General features: G+C 50.3%; 3 protein-coding genes across 6 annotated transcripts; all 3 read right to left on the reverse strand.

The window, feature by feature from the left end:
• Window positions 1-1,583: 1,583 nt before the first annotated feature.
• On the reverse strand, window positions 1,584-7,675 carry LOC102208567 (surfeit locus protein 4-like). Of its 2 annotated transcripts, none has more exons than XM_005749162.2 (6): window positions 7,476-7,675; window positions 6,041-6,227; window positions 4,431-4,507; window positions 3,643-3,686; window positions 3,312-3,501; window positions 1,584-2,415 (listed from the first exon to the last, which is right to left on the reverse strand). In XM_005749162.2, exons 1-6 carry the CDS (start codon window positions 7,521-7,523, stop codon window positions 2,149-2,151), a joined length of 813 nt encoding a protein of 270 aa, XP_005749219.1. In that variant the 5' UTR covers window positions 7,524-7,675; the 3' UTR covers window positions 1,584-2,148. The 2 variants fall into 2 exon arrangements, with proteins under 2 accessions (XP_005749219.1, XP_005749220.1); XM_005749163.1 differs by lacking the exon at window positions 7,476-7,675 and adding an exon at window positions 6,677-6,733.
• Window positions 7,676-8,037: 362 nt separating this feature from the next.
• Window positions 8,038-14,263, reverse strand: ciz1b (cdkn1a interacting zinc finger protein 1b). Of its 3 annotated transcripts, XM_005749165.2 has the most exons (15): window positions 14,151-14,263; window positions 13,493-13,561; window positions 13,219-13,306; window positions 12,998-13,140; window positions 12,848-12,906; window positions 12,706-12,767; window positions 12,471-12,611; window positions 10,446-10,540; window positions 10,264-10,360; window positions 9,973-10,077; window positions 9,573-9,725; window positions 9,445-9,502; window positions 9,163-9,284; window positions 8,495-8,598; window positions 8,038-8,086 (listed from the first exon to the last, which is right to left on the reverse strand). In XM_005749165.2, the coding sequence occupies exons 2-14, from the start codon at window positions 13,519-13,521 to the stop codon at window positions 8,533-8,535; spliced, it is 1,218 nt and encodes a 405-aa protein (XP_005749222.1). In that variant the 5' UTR covers window positions 13,522-13,561; window positions 14,151-14,263; the 3' UTR covers window positions 8,038-8,086; window positions 8,495-8,532. The 3 variants fall into 3 exon arrangements, with proteins under 3 accessions (XP_005749222.1, XP_005749223.1, XP_005749221.1); XM_005749166.2 differs by lacking the exon at window positions 8,038-8,086 and having other exon boundaries at window positions 8,283-8,598; window positions 10,264-10,357; XM_005749164.2 differs by lacking the exon at window positions 8,038-8,086 and having other exon boundaries at window positions 8,283-8,598.
• Window positions 14,264-16,364: 2,101 nt separating this feature from the next.
• On the reverse strand, window positions 16,365-18,823 carry kazald3 (Kazal-type serine peptidase inhibitor domain 3). The gene is made up of 4 exons (XM_005749167.1): window positions 18,165-18,823; window positions 16,957-17,117; window positions 16,733-16,880; window positions 16,365-16,635 (listed from the first exon to the last, which is right to left on the reverse strand). The coding sequence occupies exons 1-4, from the start codon at window positions 18,568-18,570 to the stop codon at window positions 16,556-16,558; spliced, it is 795 nt and encodes a 264-aa protein (XP_005749224.1). The 5' UTR covers window positions 18,571-18,823; the 3' UTR covers window positions 16,365-16,555.
• Window positions 18,824-19,003: the final 180 nt, after the last annotated feature.

The raw sequence follows: 19,003 nt of genomic DNA on the forward strand, positions 1-19,003 counted from the left end.
AGACTATCTACCATCCCTCCAAAGAAGACCCAAATGGCAGAAGGAAAAACCAGATCTCACATTGAACTCTGTCGTCATGATTATGGATTCACACCTTCCACGAGCCCTTTGGCCTGTAGGAAGAGTGACACGCTTGCTGAAAAGCCCAGATGACCACATCAGAACTGTGGAGGTCTTAGTACAGGATAAGACCTATATCCGCCCTGTCTCCTGTCTGATCCCCCTGCCCTCGCTTCCTGAAGAAGACTGATCCTGATCATATCAACATATTTCTCACTAGAAATATGGGGGCGGCTGTTGTAGAGACCCATCTTTTAGCACATCCCAGCACACCCACTCACTTCACCAGATGCACCTTATTTAGTTCTCTCACCTTTGATTGGGTGTGGTGCTTGTCCTTGATTACACTCACCTGTCACACATTATATGTCACACATTATATAAGGACTGCATTCACTCTTTCCTCACTTCCACACGGGGCGGCAGCTGAGCATTGGCAGTCCATTTGTGTCTTTGTTTCCTTCCTTTTTTGCCTTATTTATTTGAGAATAAAAGGAGTACCCTGAAAATAATTCTGCATTAGATGGCTGCTTTTCTTATTCTAACCGGATGAGCCCATGAAGCTGATTGCTTCCGCCCTGAACCTTCCTCCCTTCAAAACACTGACTTTGCAGATTCTTACAAGTCAGACATCAAAGGGCCCCGAGTGGCTGTACTGTGGACGCCTTCCTGTCATTACTGAAACCAACGCTGTGGTTTCCAGACATCGGACTGCGTGGGACGCGGCGGGAGGCTGAACTAAACGAAACCTGGGAAACGTGCGCCACATAAACACGGTGTTAAGATTCACTTTAAATGCACTTCTGTGCGCCCGGGTGACTGAAGAGCAGGTCAGTGTGCATCCAGCTTACATAATGGAAAAGATCACAGGTCATGGTGCTCGAACTGCTCAGAGGTCAGAGGTCACGTTAGTTTGACAGCCTGCTCACGACAACCGCACGTTTAAGCCGAGAGGCCGTCCCGCGGCGCTTCGATGACCTGGGAAGTTGGCGCGGCAGGAGGACATGCGGGCTGAACCGCAGGACGCGCCTTTATGGCCGATAGCACCGCCCACGTGTCGTGTGGCGTGCCACGTGACTCAGGTCTGCAGGCAGAGCGCCGCCTCGCAGTGAAGCTGAACAAACGAGCAGCACGGCGCAGGTCCCCGCTCAGGTGTGTCTGTCACACTCAGGCCAGCGACGATCACACAAACACCTCCACCCGCTCCTCTGTCACTCCAACCCTCCGCACGTCCTCCTCCGTTCATGAACCTCCCCTGACGTCTTCCTCTTTTCCACCTGCCCGACTGGCCCATCTTCATTGTCCTTCGTCCATCAGAGCAGAGGGCGCCGTGTGCTGCGATTAGCTAGGAGAGGACACGCCCAGCACACAGACGCAGTTTCCAGCACGCCTAGTCCCAGCGTGAGATCACTTCCTGTTCTCGCTGCTTTTCAAATAAAACACGGAGGTTGTGTCCGTCTTCTTTATACAGTCTGTGGGAGATGAGCAGGTGCTGCAGGAAACACTGAAACACACACACACACTTAATGCTGCACGCTTTATTAAAATCCTCCTACAAAAACACGATAGAAAAAGACTCAGACTCAAACACTGAACGTCGTACAGAGACGAAATACACTGTGAGGAAGCAGCGCCTCCTGCAGGACGCCACGGGTCACTACAGCCTCCCTGCTCCGTACTAAAGCTGTGATCGCTCACCTGCTCAGGTGTGTTTGTCGCCTCAGAGCTGCTCAAAATGACTCTGCCTCCATTTTTGTCGTTTGTCCAGCTCGTTACAAAAACATTAACGAGTGACGTCGTTGTGTCTGAATCGTCACATCGAACAGGCTGAAAACAGCAAAGACCGCCTACAAAAGCACTGATTGGATAACGCAGCAGCTGATGCCTCAGGGAGGCGGGTGGCGGTCACTGGGTGGTGCAGCAGGATGGAGGTGGAGGCACTCCCTCGCCTCCTCTAAAATCACTCTAAGTGTCAAACATCACAGCCAGTGTGCAACAAACCTCACGTGACACAAAGACGAGCTCTGATTGGTCGCTCAGAGAGCAAAAAAATAAAAATAGAAGAGGCAGAGGCGCGGCTCCTCCTCCTCACCACTCCTTCTTCTTCTCGTCCATGGAGACGCCCCCGGGCCCGAGCGCCACCACCAGCAGCAGGCCGCCGATCACCGAGGTGGTCTGGAAGAAGTCGTACTTCAGGAAGTCGTGCATGGGCGTGTAGGACGGCACGCTCCAGAAGGCGTTGATGGTGAAGTTGATGCAGAGCAGCCACGCCACCAGCGTGAGCGCCGCCAGCTTCGTCTTAAAGCCCACCGCCACCAGGACCATGAGCGCCGTCCCCACCACGTTCTGCAGGAACTGAACACAACACGCCGTCAGCACAAGGACGACGGTCACGCCCATAATTATTCAGACCCCCAAAGTTACTTTTATTCAACCTGCAAGTTTTCGTCTCCCAAACGATGTGGAGACGAGGCACCGCCGCCGCAAACACGCTGCTCTGCTTTTATTCTCATTGGAGCAAAACGTGCCCCGCCCACAATCATTCACTCGTCTCAGTAATAGAAAAACCTTTAATAGTTATTACAGCAGACGAACGCGTCCTATAATCGCACGTCTCCACGTTTGCTCATTCGTCTTTAGCAGTGAGCTTTCAGGTCGGAGGGTCCCCTCGCCCTGATCTCTAGCTCCGCCCACAGTCTCTGCTGGACTCTGTGGGCGGAGCTGCTCAATGTTAATGTTTGTGCCTGCTAACCGTTTACTTTGCTGTGCTTTGGGTCGTTGTAGTGCTGAGCTGTCTGCTGCTGCCTGATGATGAGGAGGAGGATCTTCATGCTGTTTTTCGTGGTGGCGTTTCCTGTGATGAGCTTCCCCCCGCCCCCCAGGGTGGCTGTAGCTCAGATGGCAGAGCGGATCAGCCACTAACCAGAAGGTCGGTGGTTCGATCCCAGACTGTCCACCAAGCCGCTGCCCACTGAATCGGCTTGGACTGTTCGGACGGTGATTTTAGGACTGTGGATTTCCCAGAGACTGTGACAGTTTGTGAAGAGCGCGAGTCATTCTGGACACTTTTTGCTCAAATGTAAATAAAAGTGACGCCTCTGGTGCCTCGTCTTCTTCTCTTTTGGCAGACGCCCGTGTCATTTCCTGTCAAAAACAACTTGTTGGTTGAACAAAAGTAAGCTTCTGTCAAATCTTGCCAGGAGTTTGAATAATTACGTGGACATGCGTGGACACGCGTGGGTTTGACTCACGCTGAGCAGGCTGAGGTCAAAGTGCAGCAGCGTCATGAACATGAGGACGAGGAGGACGCGACCTCCCAGCTGCAGGAGGTGCTTCGGCGAGCTCTGATGTCCGAGGGAAGGAACTCCGGCGAACACGCTACGCGCCTCCCCCCTGCACTCTGCCAGGAGGAGGAGGAGGCCCCCGCCCAGCGCCAGGTTCCTGCAGAGGAGGACGAGGAGGATGAAGAACAGCAGATCATGTCTTTGTAGCTCCAACCTGCAGCGTCACGCAAACGTGCAGAACGAGCCGTTTCTGTCCACGACGTCGATAAAGTTATTTCAGAAAGGCGTGACGACTCACCTCATGAGGAACTTGAGGTCCCACAGGATGCTGTAAGCCACCATCTGCAGGTCACACAGAGTCACATGATCAGACTCACAGGTAACATTCTGGGACTCACCTGTTTGAAAGTTCACCTGCACCGTGTTGGCAGGACGAAACACGACCTTAACTTTTTCAGTTTAACAGATCTGACCAATCACAGCACTGCATTTGGCATCGAGTGCATGCGCAGCTGCAAACTCGCACCGGTGCTGAACACGCCTGACCACAGCGAGCTGCTGCTCCGGCTCAGCCGGCGCTGCGACATCAGAAACACAGACTAAAGCTTCCGCTCTGGATCAAACAGGGAATCGTCCCGGCCGCTGCCTGCTCCCGCCGCCGCTGCCTGCTCCCGCCGCTGCCTGCTCCCGCCGCTGCCTGCTCCCGCCGCTGCCTGCTCCCGCCGCCTGGATCGTCCACGTTTCTTCCTTTTCTCCTTCGGAAACATCGTCACCTCTTCCTGTGCGCTCCACTTTACCCGGAAATCACAGCGCTTTCAACGTGTCTACAGTACACGCCCCCCCGCACACACACGCGGTCAGCTGTGGCTCTTCTTTCAGAGACAAAGAACAAAACGTTTATGTTTCAAACAGGAAACGTTTACTCTGATTTATCATTTAAGACCACAGCAACTTCCTGTTTGGGAGTCTGAAGGCGTGACGGCGCAGTGAAAACCGACTGAAGCTCACTGACCATCACGTCAAAAACCTGCAATACTAAACATGAAACACGTGTGTGTGTGTGTGTGTGTGTGTGTGTGTGTGTACCTGCAGAGCGATGATCCCAAACAGAGCGCCGCAGGCGTGCTGAACAAAGTTCCTGCTGAGGATCAACACGCAGCAGCCTGCAGACACACACGTGTTACATGTTTAATGTGGAACAACTGAGAGCTCTAAATCACCAATAATCAATCAATCAATCAGAGACTGGTGCAACAACCCAGGTGCTCGCAGAGATCATTACACACACATACGTATAAATGTACAGGCAGGGGACCTCTGTCCCTAACTGTCACCAGTGTGCGAGTCCTCGGAGCCCCGTCTGCATTCGGACCTGCTCGGATCACCACGGTTTTCATTAGATCCTAGTACCTGGTACCAGGTGCTTTAGCAGGTGCTCGGCCGGGGTTTGTCACTACCCGATCCGTACCGGAAACCCGATCGGTACCCCGCATGCGCAAATCTTACGTCACTTCCTCTCTTTGCCAACATTGCGACATTCAATATATTTGAATGATGCGGTTAGCGCCCAGTTAGCTCCTAGCATTTCTCAACAGCTCTGCCTTCTTTTCGACTGCCCGGGACATTTAAACAATGGATAATCCGTATACAAACAAATTCATGCTTTTCTCCTCAAGCGTCCCCCGATTGAGCAACAGCGCCGTAAAATAAGAAGAATGGTGCCTAATTACAGAGTTAATAATGCAGACTTTGTAATATCTCACGTGTAGATTCATCAGCCAGATTAAGTGTTTACTGACAACTGACAGTGATAGCGCACATCATCATCACTATTCCAACAATCCTCTCCTCACAGACAAGCATAAACACACTCGACTATCGCTAAATCAGATTTAACACACATTTGTAATGACGATAATTCAGTTTATAATAGGGTTTATTCGCTCGGTCAGCAGGTGGCGGTATCCTCGTACACTGGGGAGTAAACTGCCATTAAACGAACAGAAGAAGAAGAAAACATCCGCACATGCGCGGTACGGATCGGGTAGACCCGATTTGTACGGTCAGACTTTACACATGCGCAGTAAGGATCGGGGAGTCCTGATCCGTAACTTTCTTTTTATTTTTCGTTTTTGTCTACATTGTACTGAAATGCTTCATTATTGCAAACATTTTAAGAGATACTTGTTATTCTTAACATCTTAACAGATACTCCGACCCATAACTATCGTAAAACGCTACGACCGGAATTAGAAACCTTTCGCGCATGCGGGGTACGGATCGGGTAGTGACAGGGTTCCCAGCGATCTGAGCAGGTATTAAAGTGTGACATCATCAGACTGCATGGCACAGATTGGCTGGTCAGTAGCGTCAGTGTGACGAAGAGCTGCAGATCGAGCAGCAGGTACACCGTCGCCTCCACGTCCACCTTTGCTGTAGCATTCGCCTTGCATACTAATTATGCTGCAGGACGCTCAGACGCGTTGCTATGACGACAGCCACGCAGGTTAGGTAGTACCAGACAGTAATGAGAACCAGGTTAATGGAAAAGGGCCTCATATGTGTACAACGAGGTGTGAAACGCCCGTCCCCACAAGAAGGTGTCAGGGTTACAGTTAGGCTGGGCGTTCAGTGATGGTTAGGATGAGCATTTTGTCAATTAGATGAAAACGTGTGTGTGTGTGTGTGAGTGTTACCCAGCTGTCCCAGCAGGTTGATGAGGACGAAGAGGTTGGCGATGAAGAGGCCACAGCTCCAGGTGGAGTCGATATACTCGCTCTGCTCGCTCCACTGGAGCCACATCCTGATGCCGTCCTCGAGGAAGGTGCTGACCAGGCAGAGGCGGGCCACGTGGGGGAGGTAGTGTTTGGTCACCCGCAGGAACTAAAGCAGCGGGGTGATCAGCACACTGTTAGTCACTTTATTAATGTAGCACCGACTGCGTTTTTGTACATGCGGGGTTTAAAATACAAAGAGGCAGCAAGAGCTGCAGTTCCTCTGACATCCAGCAGAGGCAGCAGTGAGTTGGTCCCCACAGACTCCCATGTTCAAACTTTGCAGCAGAAGTAAATATGTTTACAGCCGGACATCATGCTGCGAGGTCACTGTACTAACAGGCTGAAGCTAAAAATCAGCACAATGTTTCCTTAGATTAAAAACACATCAGCTGCTGATTCATGAGCCACAGCTTCAGGTAGACACGCCCACATATTTATTATTACTTTTAAAATACTTTAACTTGACTCTAACACGGTTGTTTAAATGTGGATTAACCAAGAAGAAGATGATGATCATCGTGTGTGTTTCACGGCTGCGTGGAGGACGTGAGCTACCTGCTGCTGCAGCAACACTTTCTGTGTCGCTCCGTGGCGGAGGGTTACTTTCAGAACTTCCGGTCAGCTGCGCATTGATCAAACCAGACTCCGGTAACAGGTGTTTTCATTGAACCGTTCCCGGTTCGTCACGGCTGTGAGAAGAAACTATACCGCTCGGGCACGTCAGGACCCCGGCCTCGCCTCCGCGTGAGACCCAGCTGAACCACGAATTCGTTACTTGACTCTCAAACGTACATTTTTAGAAAACATTTAAATGTTAATGTGTAAAGCAGCCCTGGAGCGATCAGAGCTCTCCTGAGGTCGAACATCATCTCAGAGGAAAGTCACCCATCATTATTTCCGTTTTCCTACAAGCTGCGAACGTTTCACCAGACTCGATTTAAAATCTGTCACGTTTCAACTTTCCTCGAGTCTCCACAGACACCGTTGGTTTGTAGAAAACACCTGAACACGATCATCCATCGTGTAAAGTCGTTCTTCATTTCGGCCAACAGAACAACTCAATAAAGGTCGCATTTTTGGTGTTTTAGTGAGAATGAATCTGCACCACGGTCTTTCCTGTTCCACCCTCCCGATGACGAAATCTGCTGCTTTGCTTCAAACTTCATGAAAGTTCATTTTAAAGCAACGAAGCTGTTCCGGAGAGCAGCTGCCCTCTGCTTTTCGAGCGGACTAAACTTGTTGTGCAGCAGAAATCACCGAGCTTTCAACAACCAGATGTTTGCGATAACCGGACCGAGTCCCAGCTCAGCGTGTCGCCGCTCCGGGTGCGCGTTTCCCGGGTACGGGAGCTTACCTGGTCCGCCACATCCTCCGCCTGGCTCATGAGGTCTCCGTGTCCCATCTCTGGCTCCGACGGTAAGGCACTTCAGTGCGGAAAAGCAGCTGCCAGCTCACGTCCCGGTCCGGTCCGCAGTGATGATGAAGATGCCCCGCTGCTGCCTCCTCCGACCCACAATCCTCCGCCCTGAGCAGGTAGGGCGCCCCCTGCGGCCGGGCTGGGTACAGCATGCCACGTGGACCGGTGTTCTGACAAAACGTCCTACCTAAGTAGTTTATGCACATTTGTGCTGTCAGCGCAAATGTAAGTAGGTATGACGGTTTGCCACTTAACTTTGCCCATCAGAGTATGCTTGTAGCTCATTCATGAAACCAGGACGGTTTGCCACTTCATTTTACCCGGTAAAGTCACATTCACAAAGGTAGCATGGTTTGGCAAGTAATTTTACCCATCAGAGTATGTTTCTAGCTCTTATTAACAAAGGTAGGATGATTTGCCACTGAATTTCGTGTTGTGCGCATGCGTAGAAACAACGGGTAGGATGGATTCCCAGAACATCGGAACATGAAAGTCTAACCCAGCTCAGATGTGACCTGAACACGTCGGTGGTTGTTCTTTCACGTGAGCTGTGGGGATGTAGAAACACAATGAACGTGATGCACGGCTGAGCCACCAGGGGGCGCTGAATGACATAAACACTGATAACTCTGCAGGATGAATAACAGTGTGATCGTTTCATTCTCTCATAATGGTAATAATTTATTTAACGAAACAGAAGTGTTAATAACCGTTTTATAACATCACACACCACGAGAAACAAAGCCGGTTATGAAAACATGATTTATTAATGTTTGCATATTAACGACGATGAAACTGACCGCTGTCAGTCATTGTGCAGGTGTCAGGTGGAAACCTGCAGCTGTGAAACGTTTCTCCCACTGCAAACAGAACACACATCGGCAGCAGTCCACCTGTGACCTGCAGCTCCTGCAGCAGCCACCAGTCAAACAAAAGAAAGGTGATCAGAGCTTCACCTGGATGCAGCAATGCATTGTGGGACACGGTGAGGCGGTCAGGGTGGAGCAGATCGGTCCTTGTCTCTCTGTCCTTGCCGCCGCCTCCTCTGAGCACGGTGTCTCTAAAACAACAAACAACAGGCAGCTGGGTTACCTGTGTGTGTGTGTCTTCCTGTCTAGCTATCTTTGCGAGGACCGAAATCTGCATTTACCATACTTGTGTGAACCAACAGTCACTTGTGAGGACACACAACCTTGTCCTCGCAAATTTGAAGCATTTTTGAGGCTCCAAATGTGGTTTTAGTGTCAGGGTTACAGCTAGACTAGGGTCAGGCATTCATTTTTAATATGGGGCTAGGGAAAGCATGTCAAGGAAGGTCCTCACTAAAATAGCTGAACGGGGTTGTGTGTGTGTGTGTGTGTGTGTGTGTGAGTATTAGAGTGAAACCTGCAGGTACAGGTGAGATGAGGTCACCTGTCAGGTTCCCTCCTCCTGTGTGGTCTTTAGATCGACTGCAGCAGCTCTGAGCTTTCACTCTGGGCTGTACCTGCTGCACAGGTCCGTCTGTGCTGCTGCAGGGACATTAGCTCACCTGTGACTGTCCACATATTTATGCTGCGCACTCTTCGCTGACACACCTGTTACATACATGAAGTTAGTCATTAAATATAAAGCAGATATGTACCTGCAAGTGGAGGTAGTGTGTGCGTGTCCTGCAGTGTGCGTGTCGAGCTGCAGCTTCACTGTAGAAAAACTTTTTGCAGAGTCGACACATGAAGCCACAAACAGGAACCACAAAACTGCTTCCTGTGGGGACAGAGAGTAAAGCGTCACTTCCTGTTTGTCGCAGAGACACGAGACAAAATCCACAGACACACTGATCTACGCCTTCTGGATTTTCTCTCTACAGATCGTCCACCGGGGGACGACAAAGCTCCATCAGCTGGTTTCGACCTCCGGGACGTACCGCACGCCGTGCTGGGGTCATACTCTGCTCGCCGCTTGTCCTCCTCTTCCTCAGCCACCTGAAACAGTTTAAAGTCGTCACTCCTGAATCGTGATTTCACTCGACGCCACAGGACGTCCTGATTTTACCTTTTCCTTTGTTGCTGCATCCTCTTCCTCGTCAGCTACATCCACTTCTTCCTCCACCACCGCCCCCTCCTCCTCTTCCTCCCCCTCCTCCTCGAAGCAGCCGACAGCATCCACAGTGATGAGCTCCTCCTCCTGAGCCTCCTCCAGGAGCACCTGGGAGGAAACAGGAAACATCAGCTGTCCCACAGAGGGGCGGGACATCCTGCTGAGCAGCGCCCCACAGAGTGGATCCCGCCGTTGACGGTCACGCGAACAGTCGTTGCTTCGCTTTGTTTCACTGAAGTTTTTAGTGAACACAGACTCAGGATACACGTCACCACCAGCGTCTGCGACACTGACCACCTGACAGCCACAGCCATTGGCTTCCTGCTGTCACCTGACTGCCGACGCCCTCACTCACCTGCTGTTTATGTTCCGATGACTTCATGTGCTCCACAAACTTCCTGGGCGTCCTGAAGTGACGTCCGCACACCGGACAGAAGGGCCGGCAAAGCTGCTTGCACATCTGGAACGAACACACACACACACACACACACAGTCTTCTATTGACATTTTAATCTGCACAGTTGGCAAGTACACTGACAGTAAAGGGCTATTCTATTCTATTCTATTCTATTCTATTCTATTCTGATCTCTGTTGGGTAAGGAGGCGTGTCTGCGCTGATACGTCATCATCACGTCTCACTCTCACCTTGTGTCGTTTGGTCCGCCGATGAATGATGACATCACCGCTGAAGTGAGTCTGACAGGTGTCACACCAGCGCTGCGACTCACGGCGGCGCCCCCTGCTGGCAGAGTGACACACCTGAAGGTTTTCAAACTAAACAAATCAGAGCCCCTGATCTGTGTGTGTGTGTGTGTGTGTGTGTTCACCTGTCCTGCGGTGTGTGTGTGTTGAGGTGGATGCAGTGTGTGATCTCCTGCAGCTTCTTCACGTGTTCAGGTCCTGCCATGTGCTCCTGAAACAGCTGGAAATAAACAGAGCACACCTGTAAACACCTGTGCACGTCCACCTGTCACATGACCTGACATCCACAGCTGGTGCAGATGTGCAGACTGAGGTTGGTGACGTTGTGTCTGGTCAGCTGTTCGTCACAGAGCTCAGGTTATTACAGGTGTGTCTGGATGAAGCCACCTGATTGGTCAGGACTCACAGCGACGGCTGCAGAGCCGAGCTCACCTGTTCCAGGACGTGCAGCAGTGGCATCGCATTATTCATCATCAAAGCACTGAGGGAGGGGCACGAACCGCGCTCTGCCCTCTGTGGTCCAGGTGTAACTGGCTGCTCTTCACTACTGTTTCCCCTTCTCATGCAGAGCTCGGGTGCATCCCTGCTCCTGTGTCCCACCTGCAGACAGTCTTTACACTGCCGCCTGCCTTTGGTGGCTTTTTAGCAGAACTGTGACGTTCAGCAGTCGCCTCAGTGTTCTCTCACACAACAAAACTACACGCTAACCACACGCTAACCACATGCTGACTGTACTCCAAACACGCTAAACGTCGCTAATCTTTCACATCTCACTCTCTCGCTCTCGCCGTCGTACTCCAAAAACTCCTCCCTCTTCCTAAACGACCTAATGTCACGTGTTGCTATATCATTTTTTAATTGGTCAACATGGTACATTTTTCCACCAATAGGAAAGGGTCGCAGGAGCGCGTTCCTTAGAAAACACCCGTTTTGTCTGCAGTTCGTGGCGGCTTTGAAGATGATGCTGCTGCGTCAGCCATGTTTGTCGGGTCATCCGTTGTTTTAAATCGGCTGCTAGTCGTCGATCGATGAGCCTCGGAGCGTTCACAGCCGCTCGCTGCTGTCAGTGACTCTGACTTTAAAACAGGAAGCAGGTGCATGCGCTAACTGGGCAGAGGCAACAGCAAATGTTTCCAGATGTTAGCAAAGACTTGCTGTGGAGAAAGCTGTGGATGTCCTGAGTAGGGGTGGGTTTTTATAATCCATTCATTAAAATCCTGAATCGATTTTTTAATATAAATTTATTTTGGCCGAAACGCCAGAACCTCAGGTGAAACCTCACAAAATTTCAACAACCACCAAACAGCTAAAACAGTGAATGAGAGCAGGAACACGATTCTGCGCGGAGCCGCGGATCAGAGTCAGCGAGATGTGACTTTCTCACCGACGCCACGGACACGGTCGGGGCTGAAAGCCGACAGCTCGTTGATGCTGATGTTTCAGCGGGTCGGCGCTTTGTGTTCACACTCTTTTTGCGCCGATTCTAAAGCTCTTAGTTTATCTCTCTCCAAACAACACTGACCGAACCAGGATACAGTCACACTTCATGCACAGCTCTCTCGCTCTCTGTTTCCTGCATTATTCGCTTGCTTGTTACGCACCAGTCTACTGTTGTTTACAGGCTGTCGGTCGCTGTTTTTTTTCGTTTACATACTTCTGAAAAGAAAACCTCATTTCTGCCGTTCAATACTCAACAAATTTAAACTTTCTAAAATTATGCAAAATGCAAAACGCTGTGTCTCTAATAAACCCGCTGGAACTTCAGAGGTGATGTTCATGTGTTGATTCATGGTTTTCTTTCATTTTTGATGTACTGCAGAACATTTTTATAAAATCCAGAACAGGGAAATCTCCTTCATGTTTCTGTGTTTTATCTTCAGCTACTTTGACACAAAGGCCTCACTGTGACGCTCACACCTGTGATAAAGTCTTGCGTGTGTCAGCTTCCTTTTTATTGATACAAAAATATGTAAATGTACTGATCTGAATTATAATATTTCTGACTGTCAAAATTTCCCAGATTCAAATCGAATTTAATCGAATCGATTCTAGAAATCAGTGACGACACCCAGCCCTAGTCCTGAGTGTGCTGAGGACACCTGACTCAGGTAAGACTGAACGAGGAAGAAGAAGAGCCGAGGGTTTCTTACCAGGAGAGAGCGACACGTGAGGTCACAGACGTGACAGTGGAGTCCGCCCGTCTGTCTCTCGGCCGTCCTGTCCGTCTGTCCAAACTCTCGGCTCTCGCTGCTCTGCTGGATGGTGACCTTCAGTGACCCCACGCCCTGCAGCTATAAACACATCACGGCAGGTTACCTGACAGTCAGGTGTGTCTCCGTTACTCTGTGGTTCCGACTGCAGATGGAGCGTGGCATGGTTCTTTACCTCGGCCGCTCTGCTGTCCTCGCTGTCCTCTGCTGCCCCCTGCTGGCCGGGAGGAGGAACATCTGGTGACACAAAGAGGGAAGCTTTATCAATCCGCAGCACAGGACTGAAAATCAGCCTGAAGGATGCCACGGAGACACACCTGCCGCTGGAGCACATGACCCGGGGACTCTGCTGGGCGGAGCAGCGTCGTCCTCCATCCTGTGAAAAACATCAAAAACACACCGAGTGAGTCGAGTTCCTCGGGTGTCAGACAGTGGCGTCGTTTGTTCCTAGCAGACGACCTCCCAACCTTGCTCGCTTTGAATCCGATTTTTCTGATCCTCCCTCCAACCCCACGCCTCCAGGCTGGCTCGGCCCATCAGCACCCCTCTCTTCTTCTGTGGCAGTGGAGCTGCAGCGTGGCCAGCTCTCAGTACTTCCTGTTTCTGACGCCTGGACAAACACAAGGCATTAAACCAGCAGGAGCTGGGGCTGCAGCGGGGACGGGGAGGCAGAGTCTGTTTTGGGTACCTGCTGGGGTGGAGGTGGCCTCCTCTGAGCAGCACAGACAGGGAATCGAACCCTCGCCAATGCACTTCCTGCAGTGGGTATAAAACACCTGCAGGTGGAGACCAACATGTGAAGCAGCGTTTATCAGCAGCACCCACAATGCATTTCACCTTCTATAAGTTTATCACACATTCAAATCCACGACAGACGTCTGAACCGTCACGCCTGCTCTGAAAGACCTGACATGTGTGTCAGGTTCAAGTCAGAGAAACAACACCTGACACAGGTAACTCACCTGTCTGTCCTCTGTGGCTGTTTGACCATGATGAAGGCGTGCTGACCTCTGACCTCTCAGCAGCTGTACCTGCAAAGATGAAGTTTCTCCTCTGACGTCCGTCATATATGAATGTAAAGCAGTTTTCTTACAGATTCATAACGTGTCTGAATGATTTTAATATGAATTCTGGGAATCAGCCGATGAACAAACCAGCTTTAAATCAGCACATTAAACAGAAATCTGGCACTAAATCAACCGCAGTTCCAGGACAAGCAGAGGGAGGAGACTTTTGTCATTTCCAAGTCTTTAACATTACAGGCTTCACTTCTGTCACGGAGCTCATTACAAACCTCGAAGCGTAAAGCCGCGGAGAATCAGGTCTGCTATTTAGTGTGTAAGCCGAATTAAAACCGGGCTTTTAGAGACTCGTAATATGTCTTTATAAATTTCTTATCTGAAACTTTACTCAATCAGCAACGAAACAAACAATAAATTAGCACATTTTCAACAGAGACATCCCACTACTAGCTATTAGGCTAACAAGCTAAACTAACGTCTCCAAACAAACACAGTCTGACTTTAAACTTTTTCCTCTATCGTCCTGTTTAAAGACACGAACTAGTTTAATAATCAGAGTTTACACGTTGAAATTGAACTCCAGGTTACTTTAGCTCACCTTAATGTTCAGCAGATGCTAAAGCTAGCTCAGTTACAAGTAAACACATACTGACGATGATACTTGTGTCTTCTGTCGCCCCCTGCCGGCGCGGAGGAAGACATGCGGCCAGCTGAGGAACTACAGGGTTCAGATCCTGGGCCATCTGACCTCAGGAATTCGCATGATAAGGTGGGGCCAGGTTTCACAATGAACACACCTGAAACTCTGGCTGATTGGGACCCACACCCAGTTTCACACCTTGGCTCAGGCGATTAGAGGATCATCAGGGGGCCCTTTGGCCCCCCGGGGGGGGAAACTCCCACTAGGTTTATATCTGGGACTCTCCACCATTTGACCTTAGAACTGAAGAAGCTTCTCGGATGAGAGGTGAAACGTCTTCAAGCAACTTAAAGAAGTCCAGACGCTTTTCTTTGCAAGCTCCTTAGACTACGATGACCTGGATGACTGAGAACCTTCACAGACATACAGGGTTCAGAGGTACACGAAATCATCTGTGCACGTTTATATTTGTGCTGTTTTCTGCTACAGTCGGCTTTTCAGAATTCTTTTTTCTGTGTTTCTGTTTCTTCCCAGTCACCAAAACCATTTCAGAAATAACAGATGGGCTGCAGATTTATCCAATAAATTCAGCTAACAGCAAGAAACAGTAAGTAAACTGCATAAAGAGCAAAAATGCAGTTTGTGTTTTTAGTTATTGTTTAATTTTTAATTTATTGTAAATATTGTGCATAATAAAAATAAATTTAATTAATAAAAAGTGAAATGGTTTTTTTTATAGCTTTTGTGTATTTTACAACAGTTTTGGATTACATTGGTGATCAATGTGCATCACCCCTAAAATAAAACAAAATAGAATCTGTGCCTAGGCTGCGCATATTTGCATGTAGCAGTGAGTAAAACAATAAATGAAGTGGAGTGTTCTTTCTTCAGCTGTGTTTCGTGGCCTCTGATTGGCTGGTCTGGAAGTCTGGTAGTTATTTGCAGCTTGTGGTAAATCTGCTGGAATTTCCTGGAGACGAGCCGCAGTGTGTCGCAGACAGGAAGCACTTCCTGAGATGATCTCTCAGAGATTTATGGCGGAATAAAAGCGTCTGAGTGTGAACAGTAATGTTTCTGACAGAGAGCAGCAGTCGTTATATTTCATCTGCTGTGTCACGTTGGGCTCAGCTGCTGTAACGTCTCACAGTAATCATCCCAGCGCTGACGGATGTACAGCTGAGGTGCTGATCCTGGACAAATGCAAGACTCCTGGAGGTCGTGCCTCCCTGTCGTCATTATTTTGATATGAGTGACCAACCCGTTCTCACTCCCGACGCGTAAAATAATGACGTGATGATGCCAATAAGCAAAGCAGCTGATGTCTTTATAGCAGCACACACACACACACACACACACAGAGTTGTTTTCATATCTTAGTGGGGACATCTAACTGACATAATGCCTTCCCTAGCTGCTTACTCTAACCATAACCTAACTGTAACCCTGACACCAAAACCACGTTTCAAAAACAAAGTGCTGAGCTTTTTAAACGTGTTGTGTTGGGCTCGGGCTGCAGGACCTCCTGAAACAGGCCGGACTGAACCAGATTTAGATTCTTGGAAGTCGGAGTTCCTCTGAGACAGCAGCTGGAATGAAATCCTCTCCATGCATCTGTCTGACATTCACAGGAAACTGAAGCAACATGTGGTGAAACGATCAGCCAGAAGCAAAGCCAGGCCGTGCTCCAGCTGCTCTGAAGCCTCCACGTTCCATTCAGGCTCCTCAGCACCGTTAGCCTTCAGGGCTGAAACATGAAGCACCAAAGCCTGCAGTTCCTCTAGCATCCAGCAGAGGCAGTAGTGAGTCAATCCACACCAGTGACTGTAGAAAACATGGGCTGTATCCCAATTCAGGGTCTGCAGCCTTAAAGGCCGCATTTTAAGGCCGATTACGGCATTAATTAGTTAGATGCCTTCTAACTAATAGCCTGCTAGCTAGCTTCTAACCAAGCTAGCTAGCAGGAGTTGATAACTCCCTCTCTTGCCCAAATAAATTCATTTGAGGTTGCAAGAACCCAAAATGGTACTAGCCCAAACTGAAATGCCCCTTTTTAGAGTTAACTGGGCAAGCACTGCCCGCCCTGCTTGCCCAGACATGCACTGGAAGGAGGAAAAACTGTCTATAACCTCAGTGCTATGAGTGAAAATGTGAAGGTCTGTTAGAGGCCAGAGGTCAGTTTGTAAACCTTTATTCATAATTTTAAAAAAAGTTTCACACAACAGATCTGACAGGAGACGCAGGCTCGAACGCCCAGCACGCCAAGTGTCCATGTCACTGCCCCGTGTGATGTCAGAGTAATGTTCGCATATACAGAGAAGAAGAAAATCAGAGACGCCTGTACAGAGGAGGTGACATCATGAAGCTCAGTAGATGTCCTGGTCATAGTCTGCGATGTCCATCGGCTGCTTCCTGTCACTGTTAGCCAGGTAGGACGACAGCTCCTCTGACAGAGCCGCAGACAGGTGGAGACAGAGACACGTCAGTGAGACAAACCCGAGTCTTTTAGTTTCTGTTTCTCCCATTTCAAACGCCTGTCTCACCTGCTCCCAGCACTCCCAGTACAGCCGAGGCCGAGGCCGTCCCCAGGTTGTTACGAGCTGTGCAGCGATAGGTCCCAGAGTCCCCCGTCTCCGCCCCCTCAATCTGCAGCCAGCTGGAGAGCTCGAACTTCAGAGGACCGCCTCGAGACTGCGAGAGAGACAATCAGACAGGTACTGAAATCTGTCCCAGAGGGGCGGGGCTGCAGGCTCAGGCGCACGTGTACCTGGACGGAGATGTGCGGGTCGTCTCCGGGCAGGACGACGTCTCGTCCCTCCTTCGTCCACTCGACCAACGCCATCGGAAACGCAAACACTTCACAGAGAAAGATGAGACTGCTGCCCGTCCCGTTCACCTGACTGTGAGGAGGCACCTTAATGACCGGCACTGCCACAGGTGAGAGAGAGGTTAGGCTGGGCGGAGCAGAAATCTCAGACTGTGTGTGTCAGTCATTACATGTGAGGAGCGATCAGCTGACTGATGACCTCAGAGAGCTCACATACAAAGATGAGATGACCTCTGACCTGCAGTTTTACTCTGTGCTGATTTCAGGTGTGTGTGCTCGTGTTTTTGGGCCCTCTGGGGTCCCGTAGGCGCTCAGTGTGAGGCGACCGTTTCCTGGATGAAACGTGAGTTCGCCCCTTTGCTCGATATCTGACATCTGCTCTTCGTTTCCATTTTTAACTGAAGCCGTGCACGCCTGACCTCTGAACTCTAATGCAGATAAAATGGCGCTCAGCTTGTGGAGCTCAACACATCAAAACAGCTAAACCAGCTCGGCCTGGGCTCCTCCTCTTTACTCCGAGGGCTAAACCACAGAGACGGGGTGAACTGAGAAACTCATCATCATCATCATCATCATCATCAATAGAGCAAGCGCAATCGTATAAATATTTCAGGACCATGATCAATGAAAACTGAACTGCGATGAGAATTGCAAATCAGTCTGCAGAAAGGGTCACAGCGCATTTACTGCCTCAGAAAACCTGCTCATTTCCACACTGACCGAACTATTTGAACTTTGTTGCGTGGTTCGGTCACACCTCTGTCACAGAGCAAACTCACTGGTGGTCTGACAGGTGAGTCACAGCCCTGTTTACCTGCCTGTACTCTAAACAGGTACAGACGATGCTTTATCACTTCTTAATAATGGCTCCATCCTCTACGGGGTCAATTTCAGCTTCTTGCCTCAGAATATGTGTGTGTCCGGTTTAAATATGTGTGCTGTTTTGTGAAAGGAAGCCAAACGATGTCATTCCTCTATAAAGCAAATTTACCTGCAGGTAAAAGTAAAGGAATCATCACCATTATCATCACATGTGAGCTCTCCCAACATATGTACCTTTAAAAATATGAATGAATGAGGTGAGCAGTGGAACAGCAGGTGGTTACCTGCCCTGTGGCTCCCACCTGTCCTGCCTCAGGTGTTCCTACCTGTCCTGCAGGGGCCCCTCCCCGCGGTGTGGAGCTCGGGTGTGGAGTAGACGGCCTCCCTCAGCTGACACATGTTCATGTATGTTCTCCCGTCAGAGCCGCACACCGGCTCCTGCTCCTCACACACGCACTCCTCCTCTTCATCCTCTCCTCCTCCTCCCGCCTCACACCGCAGTCCGCTCCCACACAGCCCGTAGAACACGCTCCGGTTCCCGGGGTCGCAGGGCTGGCCCTCTAGGTTCCCGCACTCCAGGCAGCAGCCGCAGGAGTCCGGCACCAGCCCGGCCCGGCAGCCGCCGGGCAGCGAGCACCGGTCCGGCTGGCACGGCCCGCAGAGCCCCGGCGGCGCTCTGCACGGGCGGAGGCTCAGCCAGAGACAGAGCAGCACCAGAGTCCGCATCTTCATCCGCCGGTACCGGCGGGACTCTGACCGGGAACAGAGACACAACAGAGCCCGGGCTCACACCGGCATTCCCGCGTCAGACACCGACAGCCTCCGGTCAGAGTCTCGGTAGAGTCTCTGGTTCAGTCCCGGTAGTGTCGTTCAGCGTCCCGGGCTGCTGACGGGCTTTCTGTCTGTGGCAGGTTTGAACAGCTGAGCTGCTCGCGCTGCTTCACTGCACACACGCGCCAGACGCCGCTGTCACGTGTGTCACAATGGACGCAAACAACAGACAGGTTCCGGTTTGACCTTTCAAAGTAAAACATCGTTACAGAGAGAACAGCAGCTCAGACTCTTCATATTCAAATCAAATCAAATCACTTTTATTGTCACATCACATGTGCAGGTACATTGGTACAGCACATGTGAGTGAAATTCTTGTGTGTGAGCTTCACAA

The sequence above is a fragment of the Pundamilia nyererei genome, unplaced genomic scaffold (genome assembly GCF_000239375.1).
Source record: "Pundamilia nyererei isolate P.nyererei 1_Seehausen unplaced genomic scaffold, PunNye1.0 scaffold00238, whole genome shotgun sequence".
NCBI lineage: Eukaryota > Metazoa > Chordata > Actinopteri > Cichliformes > Cichlidae > Pundamilia > Pundamilia nyererei.